Here is an 18629-nt window from a genome sequence, read left to right on the forward strand (position 1 = left end):
TTAAACTAGGCAAATTCAGACTAGAAATAAGGTTCACATTTTTAAGTGAAGGTAATTAGCCATTGGAACAATTTACCTAGGGTTTTGGTTGATTCTCTGTCAATAGAAGTCTTTAAGTCAAGATTGGATATCTTTCTAACAGATATGACATAGCTCAAACAGAAGTTATGGGCTTGATCCCACAGTTACTGGTCAAGGTTCAATGGCCTGTGAAGTCAGGCAAGTAATCACAGTGTTACCATTTTGCCTTAATCTATGCATGTATACATTTACGAACAGTTAATGCTGTTGTACAAGGGTTTGGACCAAAATTTATACCTGGACAGGATTACCACCACTACTTACCAAACTAAAAATTGTTAGCAGAACCTCACTAATTTGCTCTGAGTTACTTTTTGCAGATTACCCAATTTTTTTAATTCATTTTTTAACAATCAAACACAAAAATGCAATTTTCAACAGCACATCAAAGTTGGTTTTTTTTATTTCAACAAGTGTAATTTATTACTACTTACTAGTACTTTTTTACCACATTTTTTTTCACTTAATGTAATCTAGTTCAAGTAATCTAATATAAGACCTCACCACAACTTTTATTAAAATAATGGCTGAGAAACAGGGCTGAGCCCACGGTGCAGTGGAGAAATACAAGGTTTGCAGTTTACAAAGGAAGAATTAGGGTGATATTACTATTTAGGTTAGAAACTTTCTGTGTTTCCATCATCCTGGGTTCCACTGTGCTCTGAATTATAATCAGCTGTGTGCAGTAAGTATAATGAGTTTCACTTTCTGAGGTTTGACAAAACAAGAGAGCATACTGTGAATCAGGAGTGGAAATTTGTAGCTAGACTTTGCCCCCATTCTAAATGGCTGTGTGGCTGAGTAAGGCTGACCTTGCTTTTCCCTAGAAAGATGCTTTGGTGCTACCCCAACTGTGGGTTTTGTCATTATGGGCAGAGTGAGGGATGGGGGTGGGGGAGGGCAATACTACTTTCTGCAACCCAATTAATAGAAAAAGGCAAAGAAAAGCATTGTATGTAAAACCATGGTTCTACTTCTCTGGCTAGATGGGAGAGGAAAGGTGTGTTTGATGCATTTTATAAAGAGTCGATGTGCTCTATTACCCATTCAGGTGAGGGAAGCTCCAAGGAATTGTGTTTCCTTTGGATGCCTCACCACTCGGTATTTGGAACTGTGGCTAAATGCACAACTAGCCCTTTATATTTTTATGCAAAAATCTAGACTTGTGTTATGTTACTTTAAAACAGAAACAAAATACAAGCCTATACCCCCACTTTATTTGACAGAATAACTGAAATCCCACATGATTACAGAAAGTAAAATCTTTTATAATGTCAAACTTCTGGTCATGAAAAGGCAGGAGGAGGAGAAAGTGCTCATCCTACCTTGACTAAATGAATCATAGCATCTTTGAAGAACACCATGTCCAGACGTGCACCCCGAATGCTCTCGTTGTATGTTTGTAGAAACATATTTAAACGGTCCTTTAGGTGATTAAAAGATTCAATTGGCTCATAGATTTTAGGCATATCAAAGACAGTTTCTTCTGGCTCTTCACCTGTGAGAAGAAGTGATAACAAGTTGTTAAGAGTGGAAATTACTGAGGAGGGCTGAGTTTTCTCTTTCCCTAAAGATATGCTCTAGATATCAGCCATCACATTTTTGTAACCTCTTTCCTATGTCCTCTGAAGTGGATGGCTGAATGATTTAGGGCCTGCGCCTACTCCATTGGAAATCAATCATATCTGAGTTAAATGACTGAGACCTTAACAAAGTACTATAACTGGTAGCAGATGCCACACCTTTTTTTTTTTTTTTTAATGCAGTATTCACTGGGAATGTAAGTTTATTTTATAAACAAGCAGACATCGTGCACATAAACAAGGGGGCCCATTTATTATGCTGTATTCTCTATTAATATGATATATTGGCAGTTTAAGTACATGCCCATTGCAAACTAAGTTGACACACCTCATTTTATTTACCTCAGACAGAAATTAAACTGTAGAAAGGTCAGAACAATTGACTGCGTGATATATAATTCAATAAAAAGTCTCTAAAATAAAATGCATGGACCACTTCTTTCTTTATTAAATCTAGAACATTTAAATTCTTCATTGACCAGCAGCTGAAAAAAAAAGCTATGCGGTTTTCCTAGGCATACAACATGGGCAGAGAAAGGCTACATCCATAATTTAAGTTATGTTTTTCCATGAGGCTCTGCTATGTGGCAAGACATAATATAGCTGCTCAACGTGACTATGAAAAAGTGAATGCAGGTAAACATGCATATACTAAGCACCTGGCCAAAGTTTATCTTCATTTGTATCCTAATATTAATCAATTATGGATAGAGACATGTGGTGCAAAGAGGTGGATAGCACATTTCGCTACCACATTCCCTCACATCCCTTGCTGACAGTGAAAATGATACACAACTAAATTCTGCTCTCAATTACGTGCTTAAAACTCCACAGACTTTAGGATTTTATCCTATATACTTCAGAGAGATAATGCCATGGCACATTCTCTGTGAAAAGCATTAATTCGCTATGACCATTGGATATTTCTAGTAGATACAGGGTGCAGCACCAATAGGCTTCTGCTTACCTTCCTATTACCTCAAAAATTACATGGGCTCATCACCGTAATTTCGGTATTCTAAGGGTTGATGAGCAATTGTTAAGAAGGTATAATACCCATCACTTGATTGCAAGATCAAAATGCTTAATCTGATCCGTGCATACATCATCAAGTCCAGCTGCTTTGCCATTCTTCAGGTGACTTGTTCCAGCATTGAGTTAATCTATTGTAGTCATCAAGCACCTTACATCACGAAAGAGTTTTATAACCAGTGTTCAGAGGTGAAAGTAAGCCGGTCCGGTCTGGTACGGCATACCAGCAAGAGCCAGTATGCCGTGCCGGACTGGACTGGCTTCTCCGGCAGTGATTTAAAGGGCCCGGTGCTCCAGCCGCTGTGGGGAGCCCTGGGCCCTTTAAATCACTGCTGCAGCTCCGGCAGCCAGGCTCGAGCGGGGATTTAAAGGTCCCAGAGCTCCGGTCCCTGCGGGGAGCTCCGCGCCCTTTAAAGCACCACCCGAGCCCTGCTGCCGGAGCTCCGGTGGTGCTTTAAAGGTTCCGGGGCTCCTCACAGTGGCTGGAGCACCAAGCCCTTAAAATCCCCGCCAGAGCCCGGCTGCTGCTACCCCAGCGATGGCAGGGCTCCAGCAGTGATTTAAAGGGCCTGGGGCTCCCCGCAGTGGCAGGAGCACCGGGCCCTTTAAATTCCTGCCCGAGCCCGGCTGCTGGAGCCTCGGGAGCCAGGCTCCAGCAGGGATTTAAAGGGCCCAGGCTCCCCGCAGTGGCTGGAGCCCCAGGCCCTTTAAATCACCCCCGGAGCCCTGCCACCACTACCCCAGCCGTAGCCCGAGCCCTGCCGCCCTGGGGTAGCGGTGGCAGGGCTCCCGTGGTGATTTAAAGGGCCCGGAGCTCTATGGTGGCTGGAGTCCTGGGCCCTTTAATTCGCCCCTGAGCTCCGGGGCTCCCAGCCGCCTCTACAGCTGGTAGCTCTGGAGTGCTTTAGAGGCCCTGGGGCTCCCACCCACAGCCGGAGCCCCAGGGCCTTTAAATCTTGAAAGGCCCTGCCTCTTCCCATTGAGGCCATACCCACTCATGACTCCAGCGTACCAGTAAGTCCTTTAAGTTACTTTCACTCCTGCCAGTGTTGCGCCTTTGGATACGACAGCTGGTAAGGTAGAACTGAGGTTATGGAATGAAAGACTACACGCAGTTGGACACACTGAAATAAATCTGGACCCCTCGGAGGACTTTTCTGGAGGGGCCAATACAGACTGGTCAATGTAGTGATGCCTGAATAAACTGGCAAATCAAAGATTAATGTGATCAAATAGGGCTACTTTAATTATACGAATATATGTGAGAACAGTGAGGTGCAGACCATAGACTCATAGACTTTAAGGTCAGAAGGGACCATTATGATCATCTAGTCCGACCTCCTGTACAACGCAGGCCACAGAATCACACCCACCCACTCCTGTAACAAACCCCTAACCTATGTCTGAGTAATAATAATATATGGAGATATACCTATTTCATAGAACTGGAAGGGACCCCAAAAAGTCATTGAGTCTAACCCCCTGCCTTCACTAGCAGGACCAAGTACTGATTTTGCCCCAGATCCCTAAGTGGCCCCCTCAAGGATTGAGCTCACAACCCTGGGTTTAGCAGGCCAATGCTCAAACCAATGAGCTATCCCTCCCCACTTACCAACTCTTTGGGGAGACCTATATGAAGGAGGACCTCACTGTAGTGATGGACAGAGTCCTCGCTTGTGCATGGTTCTAGAAAAGCCTCTAGTTTGTGACAAGGATACGAGAAAAGGAGAACCTCAAAAATACATATTATCTGTATTAAAGAAACCATCCGATAATCGTGGAGAAGGATGAAGTCTGAACATTTTATTTTTTCCAAAAAGCTGATTAGTTCAGAAGGATGAAGCGATCATCATCAAAGGAGAGTAACAGGAAATGAGGGATTTGTGTTAAAAGTACTGTGGGTGACGTTTTTACTTCTCTGAATTTGTCTATTTACTTCTATTTACCTGATCTGTTCTTCATTTTTAGAGTGACAGCAGTCTAAATGTGTTGTCATTTACAAGTACATAATGGGGGGAGGACTTCTTATCAAGATGGATGTAATCAAGGAAATAGCTTTTCATCAAAAACTAGAAGTCCGCAAAGTAAACTCGAGGAGCTCTGCTAACATTAATAGTTCACAGATCCTTTGCCAGGCATGCAATGAAAACAAGAACTCCTCTCAATTTCAATGGGAATTTTGAAACTGCTACAAATTTATGAATCCTTAATTGTACATTAGTTCTGTGTACACAAAGTAATTTATTTACAGCAATCTTAAAAATAATTACATTTAATTGATAATTTTGATGTTAACATGCAAAATGCTGGGTAACAGATTAATATCCAAACTTTAAAAAACTTATCTTGAAATGCTGAATTAAGCATTTCAGGTTTCATCTGATGAAACTATTAATAAGATAATTAAAAGCAAAAGTCATTTTCATAGAATTGCTTGTAAGTTAGTAACACTATAAAATCTTAAACCGTTTCTTTTCTGTATATGGAAGACCGCTCTGCAGTGATATTTCTGTCATATTTCCAACTCACTAACACCTCTTGTACATTTGTTCTGCTAACATTTCAGGTATTTGGACACAATTATAAAATGTTTTCTACAAATAAAAGACATTCATAAAGCTATTACTAGTAGTTTTTATACCATTACACAACAGTATATAAATGCTTAATTCTAACATTATGAGCAATAGTGATACCCCTCAAAGTGAAAGTCATACAGGGAAGTTTCATCCAAGCACCCTACACTTATAGTTTATTTCCTAATAAACTATATACAGTGTTTTTAGCCAGATTCTCCAAAGTTAAAAAAAACACCACCACTCATTTCTGGCTGGCTCACACGTTAATCTTATCTTTAAGTGATTTTTCTTTCTCTTGACCTAACTTGAAATATAATACACTTCCTTTAAATAAAGTCTCATCAGATTTTCTCCCCTTAGGATAGTTCTTTGTGGGTTTGTGTTTATTTTTTACCATTATACTGTATATTGATTCATTATACTGACAATTATATTTAAGTATTTTCAGAGAGTTGTACCATTTCACAGATAGTGACTAAGACAAATATGTGACTAAAAGCTTAATCCTGCTCCTGCTGAAGTCACTATGATTTTTACTACTGAGTTCAAAGCTGGCATGATCAGGCCTTAAGAAGATGACAGACAGCAGAAGTGCTTGGATAAGCAACAAGAGCAGTAGCAGATTTTAATGAATATACCTGTCATCTTGATCCCGTTTCTTCCCACTCCATCTCTCTTTAAGTTATTAGAAAGGAAGAACAATCCCATGATGGGTAGAAAAATGCTCTGAAGTTTTCAAACTGTTCTGATATCTGACATACTACAGGGCATGCAGCAGTTGCCAACTACTTTCAGATTAGTGATCAGCTGTCCTTTTCTAGTGGCTGATACCCCATCTACTCTGTCTCTTGCTCTGCTATCAGGGATATGTACTTTGAAGTTACAGTATGAAGAGATTAGGGTGACCAGACAGCAAGTGTGAAAAATCGGGACAGAGGTGGGGGGTAATCGGAGCCTATATAAGAAAAAAAAAAAATTGGGACTGTCCCTATAAAATCGGGACATCTGGTCACCCTAGAAGAGATTGAAACAAATGAGTAATCATGTGACTGGACAGTTCATGGGTAGCAGATTAATATGGAAACTTCATGCAGAGGATTTTTGAAATTGAGACAGTTATTTTAAAAAAATTAGGGCTGTCAATCAATTAAAAAAAGTAATTACGATTAATTGCATGATTAATCGCACTTCTAAACAATAATAGAATACCATTTATTTAAATATTTTGGATGTTTTCTATATTTTCAAATACATTGATTTCAATAACACAGAATACAAAGTGTTCAGTGCTCACTTTATATTTATTTTTTATTACAAATATTTGCAATGTAAAAAAAAAGAAGAAATAGTATTTTTCAATTCCCCCATTACAAGTACTATAGTGCAATCTCTTTATCATAAAAGTTGAATTTACAAATGTAGAATTATGTACAAAAATAACTGTATTCAAAAACAAAACAATGTAAAACTTTAGATCCTACCAGTCCAATCAGTCCTACTTCTTGTTCAGCCAATCGCTCAGACAAACAAGTGTATTCACATTTGTGGGAGATAATACTGCCCGCTTCTTGTTTACAATGTCACCTAAAAGTCAGAACAGGTGTTTGCATGGCACTGTTGTAGCCAGCGTCGCAAGATATTTACATGCCAGATGTGCTAAAGATTCATGTCCCTTCATGCTTCAACCACCATTCCAGAAGACGTGTCCATGCTGATGACAGATTCTGCTTCATAACGATCCAAAGCAGTACAGACTGACAAATGTTCATTTTCATCATCTGAGTAAGATGCCACAAGCAGAAAGTTGATTTTCGGGTTCTGTAGTTTCCGCATCAGAGTGTTGGTCTTTTTAGACTTTTGAAAGCATGCTCCACACCCCATCCCACTCAGATTTTAGAAGGCACTTCAGATTCTTAAACTTCGAGTCGAGTGCTGTATCTTTAGAAATTTCGCATTGGTAACTTTTGTGTTTTGTCAAATCTGCAGTGAAAGCGTTCTTAAAACGAACAATAGATGCTGGGTCATCATCCAAGACTGCTATAACATGAAATATAGGGCAGAATGTGGGTAAAATGGAGCAGGAGACATACAATTCTCCCCCCAAGGAGTTCATTCACAAATTTAATTAACGCATTATTTTTTTAACGAGCATCATCAGCATGGAAGCATGTCCTCTGGAATGGTGGCCAAAGCATGAAGGGGGATACAAATGTTTAGCATATCTGGTATATAAATACCTTGCAATGATGGTTACAAAAGTGCCATGCAAACACCTATTCTCACTTTCAGGTGACACTGTAAATAAGAAGCAGGCAGCATTATTTCCCATAAACGTAAACAAACTTGTTTCTCTTAGTGATTGGCTGAACAGGAAGTAGGACTGAGACGACCTGTAGGCTCTAAAGTTTTAGATTGTTTTGGTTTTGAATGCAGTTATGTAACAACAACAACAAAATCTACATTTGTAAGTTGCACCTTCATGATAAAGAGATTGCACTACAGTACTTGTATGAGGTGAATTGAAAAATACTATTTCTTTTATTTTTTACAGTGCAAACATTTGTAATAAAAATAATATAAAGTGAGCACTGTACACTTTGTATTCCGTGTTGTAATTGAAATCAATATATTTGAAAATGTAGAAAAACATCCAAAAATATTTAATAAATTTCAATTGGTATTCTATTGTTTAACAGTGCAATTAAAGCTGTGATTAATCACAATTAATTTTTTTAATCGTGATTCTTTTTTTTTTTTTAGTTTATCGCAGGAATTAACTGTGATTAATCGACAGGCCTAAAAAAAAATCCATGCAACATCCAAACTCAATTCCTGTTCTTACACTCCAATATAGCAGGAAACAGCTGACTGTCCTCTCTGCTTCTAAGGCCATGGTCTGAGGGAGAAAGCTGAGTCTTGTGACCCATTTGACTAGCAGAACATTAGCTTCAGTCTGAGAATAAGTGAGAGCTGTAAAGAAAGGTAATTGGGAGGGTTCTCAGCGCTCTGACAAGCACAATAAGTACAATCAGCCACTAAAAAATGAGAACCTCCTACTTTGTCAAAGAATGTAGATAAGTGTCTTGGTTAAAGGCACGTAACTCTAGTAGATATTCAGAGGAAGAATTTTAAATGTTCACTTCATAGCCTTACGTCCTACAGTCTCCTCTCTTTGCTTGCGTTTTGTTTCACAAAGGAGAATGTTACTTTCCTTATAGTAACTGGAGGTTCTTTGAGATGTATGGTCCCTATTTGTATTCCACTGTGTACTCATGCACTTCATGCACGCAATTGTAGAACTCTTGAAAACAGTGTCAGTTGGTCCACACAGGCACACTCGCTCTCCTTGTGCCTCTGATCAAGGAGATTAAGGGTTGAGCAGACCAACCTCTCCTCCAGTTCCTTCTCTACCGTAAATCCAAGAATGTTTTGAAGCAGAGGGGAAGGAGGGCAGACAGGGTCCACATATCTCGAAGAACCTCCAGTTATTACACAGTCAGCAAGTAACTTTCTCTTCTTCTTTGATTGCTGGTCCCTATGTGTATTCCACTCTGGTGACTGACAAGCAGTACTGAAGAAGGAGGAGGCTGCCAGGATGCAGGCAGAAAAGTCATTTGAAGTACTGCCATCCCAAAAGATGCATCAGTGGAGGAGTCCTGTACTAAATCATATTGTCTCACAAAATGTGTGGATGGAACTCCATGCAACTGCTCTGCAAATGTCAAATAGAGGTACTTCTTGAAGCGATGCCATTAATATCACTTGTGTTCTTCTAGAATGAGCTCTCATCCCATGAGGGGGAGGACAATTAGACAGCTGAGAGCAGAGATAGATAGATAGAGGATCCATTTGCAGATCCTCTGAGAGGATATAGCTTGACCTTGAACTCTTTCCGCTACAGCAATAAACAGTCTGGGAGTTTTTCTGATTGCCTTTATCTTCCGCAGGTAAAAGGTTAAGGCTCATCACATGTTGAGGGAATGAGGTCTCCTCTCTTCTTCCAATGCTTGTGGTTTCAGAAAAAACACAAGTGAAGTGACTGGTGCAAGTGAAACTCTGAAACTACTTTGTGGGTGAACTTCGGATGTAAACGTGATGACACCTTGTCTCTATGGAATATGGTGTCAGGCAGATCCATCATCAATGCTACAAGCTCGCCCACCCTCCTGGCTGAGTTGATGGCTATCAGGAATGTAACCTTCATGGACAGAAGAGAAATGAAACATGTAGCTAGTAGTTCAAAAGGAGGTTAAGAGAGCACCAATAGAATAAGGTTTAAGTCCCACTGAGGAGCAGATTTCCTTACTGACAGAAAGGCTCTGATTAGACCTTTCAGAATCTAGTAGTCGGTAAGTGAGCAAAAATTGAATAATCATGAGAAGATGGGTGGTACACATTCACTGGTGCCAGGTGGATCCCAGCTGTTCTGAGAGAAAGAAGATTGTCCAGAATAAGGGGAATACCCACAACTCATGGGTTTCTGTTTTGCCCAGACAAAGAAACACTTCCACTTGACTAAGTAGAATATTCTAGTGGAATCTTTTCTACTGTTAGTAAGGATGCTTTGCACAGCTTCAGAGCATGAACGTTCGAGAGTTGACATCCATCCAAACACCTCACCCTGAGATGGAGTGCTTGGGGGTTAAGATGCTTGATTCTGGCTTTCCCCTGGGTCACGAGATTGGAAAAGGACTGAATGTTGATCATTGACCAAGATAACATGTGTATGAGACTCAGGAACAAGAACTGTCTGGGCCAGTTGGAGGCAATGGGGATGACTTGTACACCTTGTCCAATTTACAAAATATATACATATGTATGTACAGATCCAAAACTAAAGGAAGATGAAACTCTAGACACTGGAGGTTCCAACCCAGGCCATGCGGTGATAAGAAGGAACTATAGAGGCGGTCAGTCCACTCTGCCCTTTATCTCCTCAATTGGAGGCAAGAGGACGGCAACAGTGCATGCGTGACCCAACGGACACGGCTTTCAAGAATTCTCTGACTCTGTGCTCATGTGTACGCACAGTGTAATACACACAGGTACCAGCACTCAAAGAAGTACAAGTTTTCAGCATGCATACAATGTATGCTAATGCAAAAGCAAGGACTGTCTACCACAAAATGTCTAGCAAAATGGGGCCCCATTCTTGGTTGGCCATCAGGCACTATCATAATTAATAAGTTAAATGTACAAATCAAAATCCATCTCTTGTACTCTACTACATATTTTTTTTCCTTTCTTGCTCATTCTTCATCTATTCCCTGTGTTTTGTGTTCCCAATACAACAAAATATTTAAGCACATGTTTGAGCACTTTCCTAAATCAGGGTCTATATTTTCTACTCCTTTCATACATTTCTCTGCACAATTCTTCCTTATTGCTCTCACCTGCCATATCATTTAGGAGTCTGTTTTCCAGCATTGGTTCAGAGCATTATTTGGTTTATTCTAGTCATTGTGGTACCTCTATGTATCCATCATTTATGAGGAGGGGAGTAGCTGACTGACCTCAAAATAGTTTAACAATGGCCTTTCCCAAAACAAAAGCAATTAATACAACACAGTGAAACAGAACACAAATTTGTATCATTTGCCCATTTTTGAGCTACTTCAATTGCACTGTAAAGCAATTTAGCTTCCTTACAAAATAGTACCTAATGAATAGGCCTTCATTATCATTAATTTTTTTCGAAGGGAGAGAAAAAATGAACAAAGCAAGTGAAAGAAAATAGGTATTTTATAAATACAAATACCAAAATAACTATTGTATAAATAAGATGTAAAACATCAGAGGGATAGCCGTGTTAGTCTGAATCTGTAAAAAGCAACAGAGGGTCCTGTGGCACCTTTGAGACTAACAGAAGTATTGGGAGCATAAGCTTTCGTGGGTAAGAACCTCACTTCTTCAGATGCAAGACGTGAGGTTCTTACCCACGAAAGCTTATGCTCCCAATACTTCTGTTAGTCTCAAAGATGTAAAACGTTATTTTGATTTGAAATACGTAGGAGAGACTATGCAACAAGTGAAAAGGACAATTTAATAGGAGTCATTAGTAATGTAGCAAGAAAACACTGAAGGCCACACACATGAGTAATGGTTGCACATAAATTACATTTACCTGACATTAATGGATTAGTCAAAATTGGGCTTTTTTGTGTACTAGTTGGGGGGCGGGATAGAGGTTAGTAAGTGTAATAACTATTTATACAGTTTTAGTTCAAGTATTGCAATCATCGGTGATTACTATATACTGGACTCATGTTACAGAACATCCTTCTAGATTGAATCATTATAGCATTATGCTTGCAACAGACCCCATGTGCCAGATTATGCCCAGCCATTATACAGATTATCTGCTCTCCACTTCTATCCCTACATGGGTCCTGGGCATAAATGCAACTGGCAACATTAGCTACCACAAAAAGGATAGACAAGAGTTGGGACCATGGCCCTGTGAACTAACCAGAAGAGCTGGCTAGGCACTGAAGGGTGTTTATAATATGCATTCTGAAGTCTTTTCTACATAATCATTTACTGTATCTTTCCCTCCCCACACCCATTGTGATAAATTACCAGAACACCATTATCTCTTCTTGCATCAAGTTTCTGTAGTTACCTGTTGCTTCAGGTGGATCCCTTAAGAAGTCAACAAAATAAGCATCAGTTTCCGAATCCACTAAAGCCTTTTTCTCTTCACCGAACTCCTCCTCAACCAATTTTGCCAAAGCTGTATCAAACCAATCTACATCCGCTGGGGTTGTGAAACGATCAGCAATAACACACTTACATTCATGCTTCCACAACTTTATCAACACCTGTTCACAAAACAAAAATCTCAATTGATTAAGTTTGTAACAGAGCATGACCGGCTCCAGGCACCAGCCAAGCAAGCTCGTGCTTGGGGCGGCAGATTCTAAGGGGCAGCATTCCGTCCAATCTTAGGGCGGCACAGCTGCCCTATTTTTTTTTTTTTTTTTTTTTTTTTTGCTTGGGGCGGCAAAAAAGTCAGAGCCGGCCCTGAACAGAGGAACTTGTGCTCTTCACAGCCATATCTCAGCAAGGTTAGAGTTTTGTCACTATTGTTCCGTACAGTATCGCGTTACCTCTAGACAATAGAAAGTAATGCTTTACTCCTTACAAGGGAAGCTGAAATAGTATTCTTTGTCAGACTTTGATTCAGCTTCATCTCAGCTTAAGTGTATGTCCAGTTTACAAAAAAAAGAGACACTTCACATTCAGGACAGAGTATTAGATGAAGCCTCAGTCTAGCCTCCCAAACTACATAATTGTGTATCCAAAACCAGACTTTATGAATGCCAAGCATATTTTTACAAGCAAATTCAATAGCTGACTACCCAGTTTGCTGACAGATCTATTTCCCACTCACAAATCATACGTGTTCGTTCATAAGCTAGTATCCACACTTTTATATGCTACTTCTGACAGCACCATCAGTGGAGATGGTTGGATAATGATTCATCTGCAGTGGGATAGTCACTGCATTGAAGACTCAACTTTATATTTCAGTATTAAAGAAAATTGGCTTTCCAAAAGGAAAATTGAAAAATTCAGAGGGAAATATTTACGTCAAGTATCTTATTTTTCACAAGGAGTGTGGATCGTACAGTAATGAAATACAGAAAGACTTGTTACAGTCCAGTGTTATTCCCTCTTCCATTTAATATATGTCTGTGCTGCAATCTTGGGCATGACTGCAGCATGGGTAGACATGCCCATGTTCATTGTACACACACTAGCACAGCTAGAAATAAAAGGGTAGGTGTGCTGGTACAGCCTTCAGATGGGGCTGGACAAGCATATTGGGGATCCCAGGTATTTACAGGCATTGCTATCCCATGCAGACGCTTGTGCTGCTGTTTCTCCACTGCTATGTTTAGCTGTGCTAGTACAGGTAAAGCTAGCATGGGTATGTCTGCCCATGCTGCAACTACACCTCAGACTGAAGTATAGACATATCCTTATAGCTTTAAGCCAAAAATCAGCTTTCAGCCAATTACATGGTTTGAAAACCTCAAGGCATCCTATACCTTAAGAACAAAATTATTTGTCATTAATACGCTGAATAGTTTGCTGCTATGTATGTTTATAAAATTGAATATTTTAAAAAGCTTGATTTTTCTCCAGAATTTTAAAAATTGAAATAAGTTAACATTTATCAGTAAGGAAAACAGACCACAAAACTTATGCAGACAGTGTAACAAACTGGTTTCTGTTCTTTTGCTACATTGTATGTCCATAAAATCCTTTGGCAACTTAGCAATTTAGCCTTCAGTATCACAGTATTGTTTCATCACTGATGCTTATTATTTATTATTTGTATTGAGGAAGCACCTTGGAGTCCCAGATATGGAACAGGATCCTACTGTCCTAGACAGAGTACAAACACAGAACAAAACCACTGAAGATCTTACAATTTAATAAGAAAAGTGATAACAAGTAGAGACAGAGGCTTCCTACTTTATACTGAACCACCAAAGAATCAGTTATAGTCTTCATCCCATTGCTACTTAACATGCTAACTCCATGAAAGAAAGCTGTATGTTACTTACATTAGGTTCCCTGATTACTTCCGATACGGTATTTAGCATCCCCTGCCAAATCCTTGAGAGATCTCGTAGATTGAAGACATAATGGAACTTGGCTGGAGTGGGTAGCATTTTGATCTTGGTCATCTGCCATAACCTGCGTGTCAGTGGCACCAATTTGGCTACTGATCTTCTCACCTCTTCTGAGAAGCCCCGCTGACTACAATAATGCCCTACGCCAATCACACCTGCAAAAAGCAAAATTGATGGTTTAAAGGGCAGTTACTAAAATAAGGCCCGTCTACACATGGAGCTATTCTGGAACAGCTATTCCTGAATAACTCCAGGCACAGACAACCTGTACATGTAAGACAGCAAAACTCTTTGCACCTTCACCTCATGTCCCCTGAAATAAACCAAAATGCTGCAGCCTAGCTAAGCTATAAAATGCACCTCTTGGGCTGTATTGGGAGCAATACGCTAAGGACCAGACACCAATTATTTTAAGTCCAGGGTCAAAGTTATTTCTGCAAAATTTTTGCAGATGTGTGCAGCAGTGTAAACATGTAGCATCTGCACATGCAACAAATGTGCACAGAAATCCTGTATTTTCATATGTAACTGTGGAGCGTGCAGATTTTCCAGGGACAACTTTGGTGCCAGCCTCAGAATCTTGGATCTAGATGTCCCATTGTAAGACTATTTTCTTGAGTTTATAAATCAGTTGGTGAACTTCACGTTGAGTTGGAACATTCCAAGTCAAACCTGAGCAGAGACTCAATTTGGATTTTTCAACAAGAAAAATATAGTTTCCACTGAAAATGTAAAGGGGCTAAATCATGGAAACCTCTCTACTCTCTTGGGTTTTGTAAAAAATGATACTTGTTCAAGGCCTTAGTTTTGGGTCAAATTTTACCTCAGAAAGTCCATTTAAAAATGGACACCATTTTGATTTTGTGCTAACGTTACTCACAGTTTACTCCTGGGGGAATTCTGCATCACTGCACAATGCAGAATTTTGCAGAAATTAATGTTGGGCACTCAGAATTTCCTTTTTTCCCCACATAGAAATGGGCTGCAGAGATGTTGGCCACCACTAGGGGCTGCTGGATCCGGCAGAGCCCAGCTCATAAATATAAGGCAAGGCTGGGGGCAGAGGGAGGGAACTGGAGGGTTCCCCGCATCTGTAGTTCCCAGCATACCCTGAAGGAAGGAGGCGGCACTCAGGAAACTCTGTGCAAGCCTTGGATTGCATCAGATTGTTTCTCCCTCTGGATCCCTGGGAGGGTAGGGTCTGTGAGTGTCTGGGCCGGGGTGAGGAGCTGCAGCTGGGCTCTAAGGGGTAGAGGGTGTAAGTGTCTAGGCCGGGGGACCCACAGCTGGTCTCTGGGGTGGGGGTGAGTGTCTGGCTCCCCAGCTGGGCTCTGGGGGGAAGGGGCAGAGAAGCAAGAAGAGGAAGTTACTCACTTTGTGCAGTAACGATGGTTCTTCGAGGAGTGTGTCCCTATGGGTGCTCCACTGTAGGTGTATGTGCGCCCCTGCACCTCTAATCAGAGATTTTTGAGAGCTGTGTCCGTTGAGCCCGTGCATGTGCCCTCCCTCCCTCGTGGTCTGCCTCGAGGCTATTTAGCACTGCACGGGCAAACCCCCCTCACTTCCTTCTCTACCGCAGAGCCCTATTGAGAACTCCAAAGTACAAGGGAGGGAGCGGGTTGTGAAGCACTCCTAGGGGCACACATCTCAAAGAACCATCGTTACTGCACAAGGTGAGTAACTTCCTTTTCTTCTTTGAGTAGTGTCCCTATGGGTGCTCCACTGTAGCTGACTCCCGAGCAGTATCCACCACTGGAGGCTGGGACTTCGGAGTGGAGTCTTTTACTACAAAGAGTACTGTGGAGTCAAAGATGGAGTCAGCAGCCAAATCTTCAGTGATCGCATAATGTTCTGCGAAAGTATGGGCAAAAAGAACAGGAGTACTTGTGGCACCTTAGAGACTAACAAATTTATTAGAGCATAAGCTTTCGTGGACTACAGCCCACTTCTTCGGATGCAGAGGCCCAAGTCATCGCTCTATAGATTGCTGAGATAGGGGTTTCCCTACGGAATGTGACTGAGGTAGAAACGGACCTCGTGGAGTGTGTATGGACTCTGGATGGAAGCAAGTTGCCCCCTTGATAAGTTGATTAATGCAACCAGGGACCCATTTGGATAGTCTATGAGCTGATATCACAGAGCTTTTGGATCTTTCTGTGGATGAAAGGAAGAGTTTAGGGGATTTCCTGAAGTCTTTAGTCCTGTCCGAGTAGAATGCTAATGTCCTTCTAATATCTAGCATATGCACAGTTGTCTCCCAGTTGTCATAATGTGGTTTTGGGAAAAAAACAGGGAGATGGATCTGTTGATTCATATGGAAAGTGCATCGAAAGTAGGGAAAAACTTGGGATATGGCCTTGGAGTTACTTTGTCTTAAAAAAAAAAAAAAAAAGGCTGTGAATGATGGATGTGCCACCAGGGCCGCTATTTCTCCTATGTGCCTAGCTGAGGTGATGGCAATTAGAAATGCTGTCTTCATGGACAGGGGTAAGAGAGAACAAGTTGCCCTGGACTCGGAGGGAGGTCTAGTCAAAGCCCTGAGAACTAGGTTAAAGTCCCAGGCTGGAGCGGGTGGTGTCACATGTGGGAAGAGATTCCCAATGCCCTTAAAGAATCTACGCATTAGTGGGTGAGCAAACACCAACTGGGGAGCCGTTTTCGCCGCGAGATGTACCTTAAGGGAGCTGAGTGAGAGTTTAAAATGTAGTGCAAAAACAGAGGGAGAAAAGATGAGGTTGGGTCTGTGTGTTTGGAATGACACAAACTTGGAGTTGTTTCCATTTTGTAGATAAGTATGTCGAGTGGTTAGCTTTTGGTTGTGTTGCAACACGTCTTTCAGCTTGACAGAGCAATCTGCCTCTAAGCCTTGGAACTAAGAAGGAGCCAAGCTCAGAGGCGGAGGACCTGCAGGTTGGGGTTAAGGGTCAGCCCATTGTTTTGAGAGAGCAGGTGAGGAATGGGCTGAAGAGAAACAAGAGGGCATATTGCCATCTGTGTGAGGTAAGGGAGCCAGACTTCTCATGGCCAAGAGGGGCAATCAGAATAATTCTCGCTTTGTTTTGTTGAATTTTCAACAAAATCTTGGATAGAGTAGGAAACTGGGAAAAGACATACAAGTGGGCCCTGTCCCATGGGAAGATGAGGGCAACTGCCAATGAATGTTTCCCCAGGCCAGCCCTGGAGCAGTAACAAGGACCTTTCTTGTTCTGTTAAGCAGTGAAGAGATCCATAGTCAGGATTCCCCAAAGGGCAGCTATATCTTGAAGCACCTCTGAATTCAGTACACACTCATTGTCATGAGAAAATTTCAGCTGAGACTGTCAGCCATCACGTTCTGTATCCCTGGTAGATAGACAGCTGAGATGAGCACATTGTGATGGGTGCATCAACTCCAAAGTTTGAGTGCTGTCTTGTAGAGGGAGGGAGATCTGGCAGCCCCTTGGCGATTTATACAAAACATACAGGTCACATTAAGTCCATCATGATCTTTGTGTGTTGTTTTTGATGAAAGGCAGAAAGTGTGCACAGGCACTCCTGACAGCCCTTAGCCCCAAAAGAGTGATATGGAAGGTCATTTCTGTGAAAGGCCATTTGTCCTGAACCTTGTGGTTGTGTAGGTGAGCTCCTCAGCATATTAGGGAGACGTGTCCCAGGGTGGTAAATGTGGGTAGCGAGAGTAACGCTCTCACTTGTACTGCATCAAGGTTGGTGCTGATATAGTCCAGTCACTGTACCGGGATTCTTAGGCCGCTACAATGAAGAGAACCTTGGAGGATACCCTAGCAGAGCTCACAGCTGGGGGCCCCTTCTCAGGTGCCATGCTTCAAAGCTGCGGTGCCAACCTACTGAGGTGGCCACTCTGGGAAGCCCCACTGGCTGATCAGCTACTTGGAACCCATGTGTTTGGATCGGTGCTGAGATGGCCGCACTGGGGAACCCCTCTGGCTGGCCAGTTGCTCGGAGGAGCCCTTTTTACGAGCCTTTCCGAGGGAAGTCTGCTGGTGGCCCTTTTTATTTTTCTTCTTCTCCTCCTCCTCTCCTCTTCATGACTCGACCCCTTTTGAAGTGAAGTCTCCGGGGATGATCTGGGGTCAGCACCCACCGGAGTCCCCTGCAGACTGAAGTGGTTTCTCCATAGGGAGGAGTTTTAACTTCAGCTCCCAGCTCCTGTGAGGCTGCCATTTTAGCTGTGGCAGGTAAAGCACTTCTGTGAGGCTCTCCCAGGCACAGTGAGTGTGTCTGGCCATTACAGGAACTGACTCCTGGCAGGAGAGGCACTGCTTGGAGCAGAGAGAGCCAGGCATGCCCCTGGGCAGGGGGTTGTCATCCTCTAGCAGTCTTCTTTACTTTATTTTTTTAACTGGAAAAAAAAATTATGAGTCTACTAGATGCCGGGGGAGGGAGAGGGGAATGCCCCCAGACAGGGCAGGAAACTGAAGTTCTTTTCCTTTCTCTCTCTTTCTCTCTCTCTTTTTTTTAACCCAAAGGAATAAAATAAAATAAGGAAACACTAGCCTAAGTACTTTTAAGGAGAACAAAGGTAACAAAACAAACACTACTTATGCTAATGACACAGATAAGGAAGGGACAACTGCTCATTCTGTCTGAGGCCAAAGGTGGTAGAGAAGAAAGTGAGGAGGGTTCACCCATGCAGTGCTAAATAACCTCGAGGCAGACCACAAGGGAGGGAGGGCACATGTAAGGGTTCA

General features: G+C 41.7%; 1 protein-coding gene across 1 annotated transcript in view; it reads right to left on the bottom strand.

The window, feature by feature from the left end:
* DNAH5 (dynein axonemal heavy chain 5) overlaps positions 1 to 18629 on the bottom strand; it is a 212461-nt gene that overhangs the window by 77551 nt on the left and 116281 nt on the right. Inside the window, exons 48-50 of the mRNA XM_034759516.1 lie at positions 13852 to 14075; positions 11898 to 12096; positions 1407 to 1579 (exon numbers count right to left, since the gene is read on the bottom strand). Of these exons, the coding sequence (XP_034615407.1) occupies positions 1407 to 1579; positions 11898 to 12096; positions 13852 to 14075 (596 nt within the window). The remainder of the gene's footprint in view (positions 1 to 1406; positions 1580 to 11897; positions 12097 to 13851; positions 14076 to 18629) is intronic.

The sequence above is a fragment of the Trachemys scripta genome, chromosome 2, assembly GCF_013100865.1.
Source record: "Trachemys scripta elegans isolate TJP31775 chromosome 2, CAS_Tse_1.0, whole genome shotgun sequence".
NCBI classification, from domain to species: domain Eukaryota; kingdom Metazoa; phylum Chordata; order Testudines; family Emydidae; genus Trachemys; species Trachemys scripta.